Raw genomic sequence first — 17,397 nt, 5'->3', positions numbered from 1 at the left:
TTGGCTGTGTCGGGAGTATGAAAGCAGTCAAATTATATTTATGCTAATTATTTTAGATTGCAAAAACTCTTCTCACTAACGGCAAATGACAGCATCTTTTTACTATATCCCTAAGTGTGGCATATCCCCCATTTTCACAAAATATTCTCTGCTTGCAATTCAACCACTACATAGCGCATATGCACGGTCTAAAGTTTGCAGTGCATTAAGCACATTCTCACATCTAGTTCAGTTTTTATTAATGACAACTTTTGCGTGAACTGGTACATGTTTTGGAGTAGATTTGTTACATTAACATAAGTCCCCAGAGCACTACAACTGCTCCTAGGCATTCATAACAAAGACCCAAAGGCTGGATGGAAAGAAATACAATCCAAGGACATCATGGGGGACCACCAGAACCCAAAAGTGCCCAATTCAAAGTGTACATTTATGTTCAGATCCATCATGTTCCATCCTTCAGTTTAGAGGTAACATTTGATCATCACAGTACCTTGTGTTTAAAAAGAAAAACACTTCAGATCAATCCATTTATTATCCAGTTTCACATTCTGAATGATCAGCATTTTGTTTTACAGCAATCTCATGTTAGCAGTCCATGTACAGTAGCAGTTCTGACTGCCACGGTCAGAATATTTCAGTATTTAACACCAAGCCAAAGAAAATTTCACTTTTTACTACTTCAAAACAGGATATTATAGACAGGATTCAACATCCATCAAAAATAACACCTAAGAAACCCACAAGGGCAGACTAAACATCAACTTATACAGATTACTTCTTTAAATTGCACAAAAATGCATAAATACTCACTACACAAACGTACAAAAATACTTGTACTCACTTTTTTGTTCAAATATAATCTAAACAGATATTTTGGCAAAACTGGGTCGTTAGAGGATGCATTCAAAAGGTCCAAGGTTACAGACAGCGTCAGCACTCTTGGACAGGTTTACAGTTAAAGATCAGAGGAAGAAAAAGAAAACCCAGTGCATACATTATCCATTCTGAACAAAGAAAAAACAAAAATGACAAGTAACAAGATGTCTGCATCTACTTCGCAGGTAACATCGTAAGCAACTCAATCCAAGTTAATCTTCAAAGAAGCGAGACTAAGAATAATGAAAACATACTGTAGGGGTCCGCCGAGACCTCTCACTATTACGGCAACATAAGCAATATGAAACAAGGACAAATGTTTGGATTTCTAATTCATGCCGAATACCTCAACATGGATTGATTGTTGAGTCCCACCCACATCCAATAGAGAGCAGCTTGATAGTTTTCAGCACAGAGTTAGGTCCACTTCGAGAAAAGACTGCACACACTTTTATTGGGGGTGGGGGGCTTGGGGGGGCTGTACCGTCAAAGGCCAAAAAGTCAGATTGTCGTCCGCTTCAGATTGTCGTCCGCAACATGTTTCCACGGTCTCAAAATCCTCCTCTCCATTTTTCTGCGAGGAAAGCAACATCGGTAATGCACCTTAATGTCCGTTAAATAAACCTGATTTAAATTAAATTGAGTTCAGAATACCTTTACTCTGCTTTGAGGGAAAAACAAAAACCTTCATGTACTGACTGGGATCTGGGGAGATCGAGAAAATGATTTAAAAACATTATTTTGCAAGTCCATAGAAATTAGCCAACTGAAAGCCTCACATGTGAAAGCTCAAGAAATAATGACATTGCACTACTTCCTATGTAGGCCCTTGTCAAAAGTTGTGTAGTAAGTAATAGGGTGCCATTTCAGATGCAGACAGTTAGCTAGGGTTCTTGGGATGGGTCATACTTACTAAACACTTAACAGAACTGACGGGATTTCCATCCTGGTTGTGAGGTTTCAGATGGGGACGGGTACCAACGCATCTGGGGAATACAAAGCAGACTTAGAGGGCACTCCAGCAGAAAAGCCCATGCTTGGGTCATGTTCCACATTCTTCCATGTGCTGCCTAATGAACACAACCCAGGTGAAATACTGACCTAGTATTCTTCTGATCACCTTAGAGACAAAATTACTTTCAGGGTTACCAAATACTTGGTTATGTGAATATTGCTTCAGACGCTTTACAGACATTCAATTGTTACAGAGTAGCCATTGTCCGGTCAATAAATCTATCCGAATTACACAGTAACAGAGTGCTCCTTTTTCTTTATTCTCCCGGATAGTCACCAGTTGAAGTATCCTGGAGTAAGTAATGCTGTTTTAGCCACAGAGGTACTAAAAATGTGGAGCCCAGCAGAAATAATCAAAACAGGGGGGATCCATTCTGGGGGTGCTCCAAGTTCAAATAATGGACTTTCACTGACAAGACATTTAACATACAGTACAACTCCACACGCCAGACAACATTAGTGTCAGTCTACTCTACAAACCATCCACTGAGCTGTACAGGAACGCTACTGTTTTCAGACCCAATTTCTGTAGCTTTCACCACTTCGCCATTAGTCGTTTTCCTGTCCCCCATTGGACAGTGCCACGCATCAGACCTTTGTGTTCCGGCCAAGGGCACCGGTAGGAGAACACCAGACAATGTGTTTGGCACTTCATACCCTGTGGTCATGTTGCATTCTCTTTTTCCCCCCGGAACGCGCCCCTCAGAATGCCCCACATTCCTCGGGCCCCGCTGGGCTTGGAAAATAGACTTAACAATTAACTTCCTATGCAAATAGAATGAGAGGGAGCCTGTTAATGTATGAGAGGGAGCCCGTCAATGAGCAGCCACCATTGTTGGGTCAAAGTTCAAGTAGCAGAGCTATTAGCCACAGGCTCCAGGGTGAAGTCTGCCCAAGGAACAGATCACAGGAGGCTGCTGAGGGGAGGACAGCTCATAAATGCTTGGAGTAAATGGAATCACATGAAAACCATATGTTTGATACCATTGCATCTATTCCATTACAGACATTACTAGGAGCCCATGCTCCCCAATTAAGGTGCTACCAGCCACCTGTGATACAAATCAAGGGGATCAGCATCTTCTCCCCTAATCCTAACCATTGGTGGGGCAAATGCAAAACTGGCTCAAGATCAGCATCTCGGGGTAGCTTCACTCTATACCTACCTACTGTGTGGGAGGTGGTTTTACTACAGTAAACAGAGCTACAGGGTGTGCAGGCTTTTGTTCCAGCCAGCACTAAACAATGCAGATCTAGCATCAGTTGTCTTTTCAATCATAATGAAAAAGAGGGTGAGCTATATCCCCAGATGTCTGTGTTCACAAAATGTTGTTTTGGTGCTGGGCTGTTACTCGCTGTTTATCATCTATGCATAGTCACTTTACCCATAATGTACATATTACTTCAATTACCTCTACCCCCGCACATTGACTCAGTACCGGTAGCCTTGTTACTTAAAACATTTCATTTAGTAAATATTTTCTTAACTTTATTTTTCTGAAAACAGCATTGTTCGTTAAGGCCTTGTAAGTAAGCATTTCACGGTAAGGTCTACACCTGTTGTAGTCGGCGCATGTCACAAATAAAACCTTAGATACAAACGCCATATAGTTCTCCAGGACCAAGGTTGGTGACTACTACGAATACACAGCATCTCATAAGTGAACTTGTGGAATTCGGGGGCTTAGCTCTGCAGGCGCTACACATTACATAACAAAAGGCCCTCTGACCTAAGACTTTGATTACCTATGCACATTGAGGGGAATGAATGATGCATGGATGCCCTCATTCACCTCACTGAACTTTACGGTTAGCCGTTACTGAGATTTGACTGCACTTTCACCTTTAATGGTCTCTTTTGCAGCCAGCCATCAACATGATATACTGTGGTTTCCAGGAAGGTTTCTAATTGGTGTGTATACCACAACTATTAAGGGAACGGTTAGTACAATGCCACCCATGGAAAACTGCGATTGAAGGTGTGAGTGAGAAAAGACAACTGCATTCCCTTAAACCAGAATATTGGGAAAAGCAAAGGGAACACAACATGCCCAAAACTTCAGGTACACTGTAGCCCTGAAGTACATAGATTCAGGTTGATATGTGCTGGCAGGTAGAAAACGGTCGACCCCTATACCGCTTTGACCTTTAACTCGCATTGAGTTATTGCCGCGGCAATTCGCAGGAATGCCAGAGCCAACCAAAAGATTGGTCTGCTCACCGAGAGCTGGTTCTCAGGACAACCGATTAAAGGTTTACAATGAACATCATTAAGAGTCATACCACTCTAGGTCACCAGAGTGATGAGACACGTTCTTATACTGTAAGAAAATCGAATGTATGATATTTTACATTGTGACAAAGCCATCAAGATGCATATCCAGGGGCGAAGCAAGCAACTTAATTTCATTCAACAGATGTCATACACGAGAAACAACGCGAGACATCCCGTATTTAATGACACCTCATAATTCCATGTATCATACTTGAGGGTCAGAGTTCATTGTGAATAAAACAATGCTCTATCTGAGCAGTGCTGTCAAGACTGTCCCCACTCAGTCGTTTTAAAAAGGTAATAAAAACAGCCAAGCCTCTCCACTGTAGGCTAACATTTAACAGGACTTCATGGGCAACAGATTCACTCAACGACCAATGCATAATCCAACCTGAGAGCCAATTAAAAACAGATTTTCTCTGTTGTGATCTCTTAGCAACGATTCCCGTGTACAGGAATGTTGTGAGGAATTTTACAAAAGGAGTGAAGCAGACAGAGGTTGGACCTTATTTTACTCCACTGGTGTGGCTTCTTACAGTATGCAAGACAGGCAGTCAGCGGGCTTGGCAACAAGCCCCCCAAATGAACACAGAATGGATCCCCTGTCATGAACAATACAGTGTCAGGTTGTGCATGTTTAAGGGTGGATAAGCTCACTACTGGTTCCTGATGTCAGATGATTGAAATAGAACTATCGAGAATGATTATCCAATTTTATTTGGGATTGATTCCAATCCTGATGTGCATCCATGCATGTTCCACGATCATATGCTACACAGAGCAAGGGATGGTAAATGAGAGATGTTGAAGGGGCAGTAGACCCACCGGTTGGTCCCTCACCTGTGCGTGGAGGGCTGCGGCAGCAGCGGCAGCAGCCGGGTAGGTGAAGGCAGCATGGGGGAGCCCAGGGGGAAGCTCCGTGGTGTACAGTGGGTAAGGGGCCCACGACTCGGGAGAGGCCGGGATCAGTGCTGCCCCCGTTAGGTCATCTATGAAAAAAAGATGCTCAAATGCATAGTAGTAGTTCTGATCTCAATTTGGGAATTTCTTGTGGGGGAGGCAGAAAGATAACTTTAGGGAGATATCAGTTAGCATCTCCCCATTTACTCCCTTTTGGTGCCTACTAAAAATGACTCAGGACTATGGCCATGTTTAAAAAGTTGGAAAATGTAACTGGCCCTCCAGATGATTTTTGATTTAACGAAATATGTGTGAAATCAAGTTCCCAACCAAATTGTTTACACCTGTGTAAATATGTTAGATCAGTGATCCATGAATAAGGGCAGGAGGATGTATTGGTCAAGTAGTCAAACTGGATCCATGTCCTGCTAGTCTGACTACAACAATCTTTCCCCGTGCCTTACTTCTGGGGGACCCGTCATGAAGAATGAGAGCCGAGACTATTTAAAGTGTGGATTTAACAGTGTTGGGGGAGCAAAGCGCAGGTGCGTGTGTGTGATTAAAAACCCTGGTGCTGCGGATTAATCAATAACACTGAGGACCCCTCCAAGTCCTGGTTCCAACAATCGTGGTGAATTTAATTGAAGTGGAACTTTGTGCACTACCTAGTTGTGCCTGACCAGCCGAGATAAAACTACAATCTACTTGAGGTGTAGAGGTGAGTTAGTTGATCCAGCATTGTCTGTAGTGCATATTCGAAAAGGAGAGGGGGAAAGGAGGATTGGGGGAAGCCTATGTCCGCGTGGTGAGTGTTTCTAGGGTAGAGCCGCACACTTACATGGGTCCCGTGCAATGAAGTGTGCTCCTAGAGCTGGGTGGATATTTGTGGGGTTCGGTGTGGCCATCAGCTTACTCTTTGCCATCTTCGTGTTGGCTTTAGCGAACTCTAAGCGCAGGGTCTGGGGACTCTCGGGGTCAAAACGGATCCCCTAGGGAGAGATGGTGAACACTGTAAGGGGGTGGAGGGACTATACTCTGCGAAGAGGTGCAAAGTGCTCTTTAGTCTGCTCACATGCATGCAGGTCAAATTACTGTACCACGGTAACTCTAGAGAAGAGCCCATTGAGGAAAACACTTACATAGGGAGGGTGGTGTAGAGCTTCTGGCCAATATGGAAAAGGAGGCCTTTCAGTTGACTGGTTATACATAACTACATTAGTTGAACCATAGAGGTCAAATATGTCACAGTAAAAACAGCCATCCTGTCACATTCCAACTGCATTATGGTAATTAGACAATTGAGTCTTTCTTCCGTAGTGGGCAGTCGTCACCCAACAATCTTGCATATTGGAATTGAAGTCAAGGTCAACATTCAGTTCCTGTCAAGTTGTTAACCTGCAGTTCAGCATGAAAAACAAATCCCCAAAGGTTGAAGAGGATTACTCAATTCAGGGCTAGCCTCACGTCTACTTATTAATGGCTGAATGACTGCTTACGTTTAATGCGTTCTTCGCAGCTTCAGCACCAGTCCGGTTGTCAAAGGTAACAAACCCGACAGGCTGGAAGAGAGTGAGAGAACAGAGCATCAGAGACAATACAGGGAAAGACTGATGGCCCTTAGATTGGCTAAAAGGTACACTGTTACATTTCCACATGCAAACAATGGTGTCTGTTAGCGGTAATAATGAAGCAATGAACCAAAGGAAACATTGAATATTTAGGCTACTAGCGCATCATTTGAAGGTATAAAATTGCAAGTCTACAGTACAATCAACTACAAGCATCCTCGCTCCCTTTGTACCTCAGATATGGACATAGTCTCACCTGCTTTGAAGTCAACTTAATAAGGGATCCTTCATAACCCTGCAAATGCAAGTAAAACCCCCAAACACCTTGTAAGTCACCATAGAAATGGCAAGGTCACACAAGAACACCGAACTTGACAAGCTGGACATACTTATTAAGCATGTCAATAAAGTGAATCAGGAAAAAAACGAATAGTTCAGACATTTAACAAAATATTCTGGCCTACCTTGAATGGTCTGAAGAGCAGGTAGAGTTCCCGTGGCTTGATATCAACTGGAAGGCCGCTAACAAAGAGAGTTCGTACCTAGAAACACAAAATGCTAACTTCAGACACGCTACTAAAAAGGTCAGATTAGGCTGCCATAGTAGGGTATAAAACAAAAAAAATCACAAGAGATCATCCAAGAGTGAGTGTTAAGGCAATATGCATACCCCCAATTTAAAACCTGGCTATGCTATTTTTTATGCTTTGATTTTGAACACATTTTGTCCTGGCAACAGGACTAATGTTTTTAGGGTTCAAAAACCAATGTTTGAGTTTATTTTACCTTTAACTTGGGGTGGCAGCGTAGCCTAGTGTTGGACTAGTAACCGAAAGGTTGCAAGATCAAATCCCCGAGCTGACAAGGTACAAATCTGTCGTTCTGCATTCTAATGTGAATTGGTTGGCTTCTTCACTCATTCTGACATAAGTTGTGTTATCTGGAATTTGAACCTAGCCTATTTCTGATGTACTTGACCTATTGAGCTAATTAAAAAAAAAGGACAGTTAACCCACTGTTCCTAGGCTGTTATTGAAAATAAGAATTTGTTCTTAACCGACTTGCCCATTTATTTTTTTTACCTTTTATTTAACTAGGCAAGTCAGTTAAGAACAAATTCTTATTTTCAATGACAGCCTAGGAACAGTGGGTTAACTGCCTTGCTCAGGGGCAGAACGACAGATCTTTACCTTGTCAGTGCGGGGATTTGATCTTGCAACCTCAACCTCAATGCTCTAACCACTAGGCTACCCTGCCGCCCCAAGTAAGGCAAAATGGGATAATAGAATGAAAAGAGCAAGACTTGACACCCTTACAGAAACAACCCTACTTTTGGGTTGTTTGAGCTAAGTTTATATATTCAATAGTTATAATTTGTCCATGTCCTTTCTTTATTAGCTCAATAGGTTGAGTAGCCTATTTCTGATGTAGCTTCAAATTCCAGATAACACAACTTGTGTCAGAATGAGTGAAGAAGCCAACCAATGCACATTAGAATGCAGAGTTTACTAGCTGAAGCACAGACGCCTCAGAAGATGTGCACATTTAATATTGAAAGCGAAAATCTGGCAATTTCAACTATCAGCATTGATACAACCATTTCAATTCACAACAATGAATATAAAGTGTAACTTCAGGGTTAATTTGGGTACAGCTTTGAGCCTTTAACACTCACTCGGCACCTTAAAAGGCTACAGAAGCGTGTATATTGCCTTGTGTGAAGTCACCCCAGCTGTTTAATTTCAGGTTTGCTATTCTTACCTTCTGTAGCATTTTCACTAAGGCTTACTTTCTAAGAAAAAAAAAAAAAAGACAATTTCATAAAAATTTCACTGGTATACGTACATGTCATTCCTAACTTTGGCTTTTGGCAAAATGTGCAAATATCAGAACACTTAATATACAGGTATTGAGACTTCTGCCAATGTACAGCTAATCTGAGAATGTTTTTGCACTAGATCGGATGAGAACAAGTGAATGCCAGGCTTTCGAAGGAATAAATGTGAACACCACCTAGGGCTCATATTAACAGGCCTTTTGGGAAAATTATGGCCACTTCAGCCAAAGGGAACTGATACTTGTTCAATTGAACCTGCCGATTAAACACAAGGGTGAATGGCATCTAATTTTAGACCAAATGGGCATCACAGCTTTTTCAGACAGAGGATGTGAGGAATCAAGAAAACCTATTTCAGAAGAAGCTAGCCAAGCATATGGTCGAGGTTCATGGACATTAAAAAGGAGGATAAGGATGCGCGAAAGACTAACAAATGGCAATATCAAGAGATGCGTTTTCCTTATTCAGGACAGAGGGTAATTTCCACCAATACACTATACACTGGAAATTACTCAACACGTTCCTGGGAGAACACAATCAATTGACTTTCTAACAAGGGTAATTACGATAGCAGCACGGTAACTAACACCCATCTAGCAATTCAGAGAGAAAAAAAAGTTAACCTTAAAGCTGGAATCACTAATGGTGAAACTGACACGCCCATTTCTGATATTACAACAAAGAAAGCTTAGACTTTCCCCTCAGAAATCATTGTGTGAGCGATAGAATACGTAATCTGCTGTTCTATTTATTTTTTTAAACAATTCTAAAAAATGGTTCTCGCCTCAGTTCCATAAACAAAAAAACAAGGTGCTGGGATGAACAGTGCACAGTTACCCGTAATGTGGATTCCAGCTTTAAAGCGTGCAATGGTAAATTAAAATACAGATCTCACTGCAGTTTGTGAAGAAATTCACAAGTGACATTTTGTACACATTTTCTACTCAATTAAAATAGGAAATTGACTTTTCCCCTAGGGCCTACACACTTGGAGAAAGGATTTGATTGGTATGAGCAATACGGTGAAACTTCAACCTAAACTACCAGGGGGAGCTATTACCATATTTCTTGCATCCTTTCAGATCTCCACAAGTGTGTAGGGTTTAGTTGTCTATTTGGGATTGGGCTGTAGGCTACAGGTACTGAAGCCTTAGAGACTACCTGTACACTGGAGGACATTTACAACAGTAAGCCCTATGAAACAAGAACAGTAACACTAGTCCAAAAGCCGACTTCAGATCACCGAGGACAGGTCTGAGGATATAATGACAGATGACTACTGAATTTCGTTTATCCGGTAAGACAAGGCATAATGAACTAAAATCTAGGTCTTAACTTTGAAGTATCATGACTCACCAAATAGTCGTATTCATCCAATTATTCTACAGTCACTTCATTGGCTTGAGACAAAGATCCAAAATGCATACAGGGCCTGTAACATTTCCATGAGCAAGGTCGCAACAGCCTCAGCACAATGGTTGGCTTGAACTCAAGTGGAAAACAAATTATACTGCCTCCTACTGGAGGATTTTACATTGGTTTTTGTAGGCATAATTGCTTGACAGGGCTGGCAGTGCATTCAAGAGCTTCCAATGGCCCAAAGCTGTGCAGTTTCATCACTGTAGCTATACACCCAAGGGCCAAGGCTGGACAGTAAACATGCAGATTAAACAATATACAGTACCAGTCAAGTTTGGAAACACTCATTCAAGGGTTTCTTTATTTTAAATACACTGCTCAAAAAATAAAGGGAACAATTAAACAACACAATGTAACTCCAAGTCAATCACACTTCTGTGAAATCAAACTGTCCACTTAGGAAGCAACACTGATTGACAATATATTTCACATGCTGTTGTGCAAATGGAATAGACAACAGGTGGAAATGATAGGCAATTAGCAAGACACCCCCAATAAAGGAGTGATTCTGCAGGTGGGGACCACAGACCACTTCTCAGTTCCTATGCTTCCTGGCTGATGTTTTGGTCAATTTTGAATGCTGGCGGTGCTTTCACTCTAGTGGTAGCATGAGACGGAGTCTACAACCCACACAAGTGGCTCAGGTAGTGCAGCTCATCCAGGATGGCACATCAATGCGAGCTGTGGCAAGAAGGTTTGCTGTGTCTGTCAGCGTAGTGTCCAGAGCATGGAGGCGCTACCAGGAGACAGGCCAGTACATCAGGAGACGTGGAGGAGGCCGTAGGAGGGCAACAACCCAGCAGCAGGTCCGCTATCTCCGCCTTTGTGCAAGGAGGAGCAGGAGAAGCACTGCCAGAGCCCTGCAAAATGACCTCCAGCAGGCCACAAATGTGCATGTGTCTGCTCAAACGGTCAGAAACAGACTCCATGAGGGTGGTATGAGGGCCCGACATCCACAGGTGGGGGTTGTGCTTACAGCCCAACACCGTGCAGGACGTTTGGCATTTGCCAGAGTACACCAAGATTGGCAAATTCGCCACTGGCGCCCTGTGCTCTTCACAGATGAAAGCAGGTTCACACTGAGCACGTGACAGACTCTGGAGACGCCGTGGAGAACGTTCTGCTGCCTGCAACATCCTCCAGCATGACCGGTTTGGCGGTGGGTCAGTCATGGTGTGGGGTGGCATTTCTTTGGGGGGGCCGCACAGCCCTTCATGTGCTCGCCGGAGGTAGCCTGACTGCCATTAGGTACCGAGATGAGATCCTCAGACCCCTTGTGAGACCATATGCTGGTGCAGTTGGCCCTGGGTTCCTCCTAATGCAAGACAATGCTAGACCTCATGTGGCTGGAGTGTGTCAGCAGTTCCTGCAAGAGGAAGGCATTGATCCTATGGACTGGCCCGCCCGTTCCCCAGACCTGAATCCAATTGAGCACATCTGGGACATCATGTCTCGCTCCATCCACCAACGCCACGTTGCACCACAGACTGTCCAAGAGTTGGCGGATGCTTTAGTCCAGGTCTGGGAGGAGATCCCTCAGGAGACCATCCGCCACCTCATCAGGAGCATGCCCAGGCGTTGTAGGGAGGTCATACAGGCACGTGGATGCCACACACTACGGAGCCTCATTTTGACTTGTTTTAAGGACATTACATCAAAGTTGGATCAGCCTGTAGTGTGGTTTTCCACTTTAATTTTGAGTGCGACTCCAAATCCAGACCTCCATGGGTTGATAAATTGGATTTCCATTGATTATTTGTGTGTGATTTTGTTGTCAGCACATTCAACTATGTAAAGAAAAAAGTATTTAATAAGATTATTTCTTTCATTCAGATCTAGGATGTGTTGTTTAAGCGTTCCCTTTATTTTTTTGAGCAGTATATTTTCTACACGGTAGAATGAAGGCATCAAAACTATTAACACATGGAATCATGTCGTAACCTAAACAAAGTGTTTGAAGAATCTAAAATGTATTTTGATTTGTTAAAGGTAGCCACCCTTTGCATTAATGACAGCTTTGCACACTCTTGGCGTTCTCTCAACCAGCTTCATGAGGAATGCTTTTCCAACAGTCTTGGAGTTCACACATATGCTGAGCTCGTTGGCTGCTTTTCCAACTCATCCAAACCATCTCAATTGGGTTGAGGGATTGTGGAGGCCAGGTCATCTGATGCAGCACTCCATCACAAATTCTTGGTCAAATAGCCCTTACACAGCCTGGAGGTGCATTGGGTCATTGTCCTGTTGAAAAACAAATGATAGTGGGACTAAGCGCAAACCAGATGGGATGGCGAATTGCTGCAGAATGTGGTGGCAGACATGCTGGTTAAGCGTGCTTTGAATTCTAAATAAATCGCTGACAGGGTCACCAGCAAAGCACCCCGACAGCTCCATGCGGAGTTCCGTTCATCTACCCTGCGTCTCACAAAGAGACAGCGGTTGGAACCAAAAATGACAGATTTCCACCAGTCTAATGTCCATTGCCCACATTTGACACAAGCAAGTCTCTTATTGGTGTCCTAGTAGTAGTTTCTTTGCAGCAATTCAACCATGAAGGCCTGATTCACACAGTCTCCTCTAAACAGTTGATATTGAGACGCGGCTGTTACTTGAACTCTGAGGCATTTATTTGGTCTGCAATGAGGCTCGTAACTCAAATTAACTTATCCGCCGCAGCAGAGGCAACTCTGGGTCTTTCCTCATGAGAGCCAGTTTCTCATGAGAGCCAGTTTCATCATAGCGCTTGATGGTTTGTGATTGCACTTGAAGAAATGTTCAAAGTTCTTTACATTTTCCTGATTGACTGACCTTCATGTCTTAAAGTAATGGACTGTCGTTTCTCTTTGCTTATTTGTGCTCTTCTTGCCATAATATGGACTTGGTCTTTAATCAAATAGGGCTATCTTCTGTATACCACATCTACCTTGTCACAACACAACTGACTGGCTCAAATCCATTAAGTAAAGAAATTCCACAAATTAACAAGGCAAAGTTAATTGAAATGCATTGCAGGTGACTACCTCAAAGCTGGCTGACAGAACGCCAAGAGTGTGCAAAGCTTTAATCAAGGCAAAGGGTGGCTATTTGAACAACCTCAAATATATTTTGATTTGTTTATTTCATAGTTTGTCCTCAATATTATTCTACAATGTAGAAAATAATACAAAAAGAGAAACCCTGGAATGAATAGCTGTCCAAACTTTTGACTGGTACTGTACACAACCGTTCAAAAGTTTGCGTTCACTTAGAAATGTCTGAAAGCACATTTTGTCCATTAATTAACATCAAATTGATCAGAAACACAGTGTAGACATTGTTAATGTTGTAAATGACTATTGCAGCTGGAAACAGCTGATTGTACACCTATGCAGATATTCCATAAACAATCAGCTGTTTCCAGCTACAATAGTCATTTACAACATTAACAATGTCTACACTATATCTGATCAATTTGACGTTATATTAATGGACAAAAAAAAAAAAAGTGCTTTTCTTTCAAAAACAAGGACATTTGAAAGTGACCCCAAACTTTTGCACAGTAGTGTATATCTAAAAGGATTCCCCACTAATAGACAGCCCTCATTAACATTTGTCATTTAGCAGGACTTACCATAGTGACTGAATACATTTTCATACTGGTCCCCCATGTGAATCAAACCCACAACCCTGGACATGCTCTACCAGCCACGCCACACAGAACATGTCATACAGTGCATTCGGAAAGTATTCAGACCCTTTGACTTTTTCCACATTATTTTACATCCTTAATCTAAAATTGACTAAATTGTCCCCCCCCTCTCAATCTACACACAATACCCCATAATGAAAAAGCTAATACCGATTTTTAGAAATAAAAAAATGGAAATAACACATTTACTTATGTATTCAAACCCTTTACTCAGTACTTTGTTGAACCACCTTCGGCAGCGATTACAGCCTCAAATCTTCTTGGGTACGAGGCTACAAGCTTGGCACACCTGTATTTGGGGAGTTCCTCCAAATTCTTCTCTGCAGATCCTCTCAAGCTCTGTCAGGTTGGATGTGGAGCATTGCTGCACAGCTATTTTCAGGTCTCTCCAGAGATGTTCGATCAGGTTCAAGTCCGGGCTCTGGCTGGGCCACTCAATGACATTCAGAGACTTGTCCCGAAACCACTCCTGCGTTGACCCTAAGCACACAGCAAGGACATTGTCCTGTTGGAAGGTGAACCTTCGCCCCAGTCTGAGGTCCTGAGCAGGTTCACTTCAAGGATCTGTACTTTGCTCCATTTATCTTTCCCTCGATCCTGACTAGTCTCCCAGTCCCTGTCGCTGAATAACATCCCCACAGCATGTGTCCACCACCACCATGCTTCACCGTAGGGATGGTGCCAGGTTTCCTCCAGACATTCAGGCAAAGGAGTTCAATATTGGTTTCATCAGACCAGAGAATCTTGTTTCTCAAGGTCTAAGAGTCTTTAGGTGCCATCTGGCCAGTACCATGAAGGCCTAACTGGTGGAGTGCTGCATAGATGGTTGTCCTTCTGGAAAGTTCTCCCATCTCCATGTAGGAACTCTGGAGCTCTGTCAGTGACAATCACCTCCCTGACCAAGGCCCTTCTCCCCCGATTGCTCAGTTTGGCTGGGCGGCCAGCTCTAGGGAGAGTATTGGTGGTCCTTAACTTCTTCCATTTAAGAATGATGGAGGACACGGTTCTTGGGGACCATCAATACTGCAGAAATGTTTTGGCACAGTTCTGGGGAAGGGTACCTCGACACAATCCTGGGGCGGCAGGTAGCCTAGTTGTTAGAGCATTGGACTAGTAACCGAAAGGTTGCAAGATCTAATCCCTGAGCTAACAAGGTAAAAATCTGTCATTCTGCCCCTGAACGAGGCAGTAACCCACTGTTCCTAGACCTTCATTGAAAATAAGAATTTGTTCTTAATTGACTTGCCTAGTTAAATAAAATAAAATCCTGTCTGAGCTCTACGGACAATTCCTTCAACCTCATGGCTTGGTTTTTGCTCTGACGCCGTCAATGGTGGGACCTTATATAGACAGGCGTGTGCCTTTCCAAATCATGTCCAATCAATTGAATTTACCACAGGTGGACTCCAATCAAGTTGTACAAACATCAAGGATGATCAATGGAAACAGGATGCACCTGAGCACAATTGTGTCATAGCAAAGGATTTGCATACAGATGTAAATAAGGTATGTTCTTTATACATTTGCAAAAATGTCTAAAAACCTGTTTCGCTTTGTCATTATGGGGTGTTGTGTAGATTGATGAAATATATATATATATATATTTTTTAATCAATTTTTCAATGAGGCAGTGTTGTAAAAAAACTGAAAAAGTCAAGGGGTCTGAGTACTTTCCAAAGGCACTATATCACATTGAAGCCAATCTCTAATTCATTTAGCCAAACAGCAGTATCACCACGTATGTACTATAAAGCTAAGAGATTGGGCTGGAGAAACTACTCAAATTCATATTGAGCTATGGATGCAAAGAATGAAAATCCATGACTTCATGTTTAACACATTGAAGCTAAACAGTAATATAAATGGTTTACAGTGGAGTAAAACAACATTTCAGTTTTTCATGGGGTAATAGTTGTACTATTAAAGCTCATTAGGCATAGCCTACAAATAATATTCTTCAAGAATCTATGGGTATATTTAATTATAAACTGGGTAGTACGAGCCCTGAATGCTGATTGGCTGACAGCCGTGGTATACCACATGTATGACAAAACATTTATGTTGGTAACCAGTTTATAATAGCAATAAGTCACCTTGCGGGTTTGTGGTCTATATCGCCAATATACCACGGCTAAGGGCTGTATCCAGGCATTCCGCCGTCGTGTGTAAAAACAGGCCATACCCCGTGCGCCTTATTGCTTAAATGACCATTGAATAGCAGTAATTGCAGATTGTTCCAGTAGGCCTACTTGTAGATTATGTGCAGTGTGCATTTTGATTATGCATTACCCTCCCCATAGTAGTGAAGTAGCCTCCAAAACCCATCAAACATGCTGTATTTAATAAAAACGCAGTTGCAGCCAATTCATGCCTTAAAAATCTTGGGGAATCAAATGTTCAGCAATTAAGGTCTCAATTATGAAGGGAAGACTAAGCTGAACATGCATCCCACACAGAATCGAAATACCCTTTTTCCTGAAATGATCAAGGTCAAGGGTGACTAAATAAAACGAGATTCCCAGAGGCCCCCCCACTGTTTGTAAATAATATTTCGATTTAAGAGATCCTCCCTTTCGTTTGCAAGTAGTGAACTCCCGTAAAATATCTTTGCCTTTACAAGACGAAAAAAATTTAACTCACACCGAAACAATATTTGTAGTTTGACCGCACGCTGGCTTTCCCACAAGGTAGGCTGTTACAGGTGTGTCGCATAGTGTCAATCCACCGAAAGACCCAAATGTGATGCTAAAAGTAACCATGTTTGCCTACTTGCTCCATAATATCCTTATCCAATATATTGACACGGTCAAAAATAAAACAAAGTACTATGTTGAAGTGTGAAAAGAACAGTGAATTCGGATTAAAAATAAATAAGCAGTCTCATTCCTACTATCAAATCCAACATTTGGATGTATATGGCGCAATTTGCAAGGCCTACAGAAGTGTAAGATACAACTAACCTAGGCTACAAAGGAAGATACATGCGCTACAAGTTTACACACTATGCAAATCAGTCTTAAATATGTAATAAGACTTCTTGGAATCCTCAGACCTGGAAAAAAAGCGATAAACGCCACTGACACGCTCAATAAAAATGTGCGCAACAAAACAATGACTAATCTTCCCCTTACCTCCTCTTCCAAGGATACAACATTGTTGTTCGGCTCAGAATCGGATTTGAGACTCATTGTGTGACTTTTGCGCTTCTTTGTGTAAGACAAAAGTAGGTTTTCCCTGTTGGTGGATTTTTCTCTGAAGTGCTTTAAAGTTGCGGAAGAAATCTTGGTGCCGTTTAGTGAGACTGCAGTAAAAGGGTGACCAGGTGAAGCCGTGCTGTAAAGCCAAAAGTATCCGAGGAACCACAAAATAAGTTAAACTAGAGGTGAAATAGTGGATAGGTGCACTGTGAAGGTGAGAGAAAGGTTAAAAAAAAAACAAGTGCCCTTGTTTCCCCCTTGCTCACATCAAGCTCGTTTGCGTCAAAATGAAATAAGGGAGAAAAAAAAAAAGTCGACCTAGGAAAATCTTTAAGGTGAGGTGTCCACGCCGTTGTCCCTTGTCCTCTGCTTTGCAATTTGCTCATCAATTACATTAAAAGCCAAAGCGAATGACTTGCACTCATCTCTGATGGCTCTCAGCTTGTCCAACAAAGCCCAACCCACTCCACCACGGTCAATCATTGGGCTACTTCAAAAAGGAAAATGAAAGGTCCAATGCAGGCGTTTTTATCTCGACATCAAATCATTTCTGTGTAACAATTAAGTACCTTACTGCGACTGTTTTCAATTGGTCAAAAATAAACAAAAATAGATTTTTA

General features: G+C 42.3%; 1 protein-coding gene across 5 annotated transcripts; it reads right to left on the bottom strand.

Moving 5' to 3' along the window:
• Nucleotides 1-516: 516 nt before the first annotated feature.
• rbpms2a (RNA binding protein, mRNA processing factor 2a) lies at nucleotides 517-17,239 on the bottom strand. 5 transcript variants are annotated; one of them, XR_001318671.2, is made up of 9 exons: nucleotides 17,044-17,239; nucleotides 7,101-7,178; nucleotides 6,893-6,931; nucleotides 6,565-6,627; nucleotides 5,907-6,057; nucleotides 5,009-5,157; nucleotides 1,793-1,865; nucleotides 1,534-1,584; nucleotides 517-1,453 (listed from the first exon to the last, which is right to left on the bottom strand). XR_001318671.2 is itself a non-coding variant. In XM_014124033.2 (8 exons), exons 1-7 carry the CDS (start codon nucleotides 17,161-17,163, stop codon nucleotides 1,800-1,802), a joined length of 666 nt encoding a protein of 221 aa, XP_013979508.1. In that variant the 5' UTR covers nucleotides 17,164-17,238; the 3' UTR covers nucleotides 517-1,584; nucleotides 1,793-1,799. The 5 variants fall into 5 exon arrangements, 4 of the variants coding, with proteins under 4 accessions (XP_013979508.1, XP_013979509.1, XP_045544006.1 ...); XM_014124033.2 differs by having other exon boundaries at nucleotides 517-1,584; nucleotides 17,044-17,238; XM_014124034.2 differs by having other exon boundaries at nucleotides 517-1,584; nucleotides 16,712-17,220.
• Nucleotides 17,240-17,397: the final 158 nt, after the last annotated feature.

Source organism: Salmo salar, chromosome ssa10, assembly GCF_905237065.1.
Source record: "Salmo salar chromosome ssa10, Ssal_v3.1, whole genome shotgun sequence".
In the NCBI taxonomy this organism is placed as follows: domain Eukaryota; kingdom Metazoa; phylum Chordata; class Actinopteri; order Salmoniformes; family Salmonidae; genus Salmo; species Salmo salar.
This window is presented reverse-complemented; position numbering and strand designations above follow the sequence as displayed.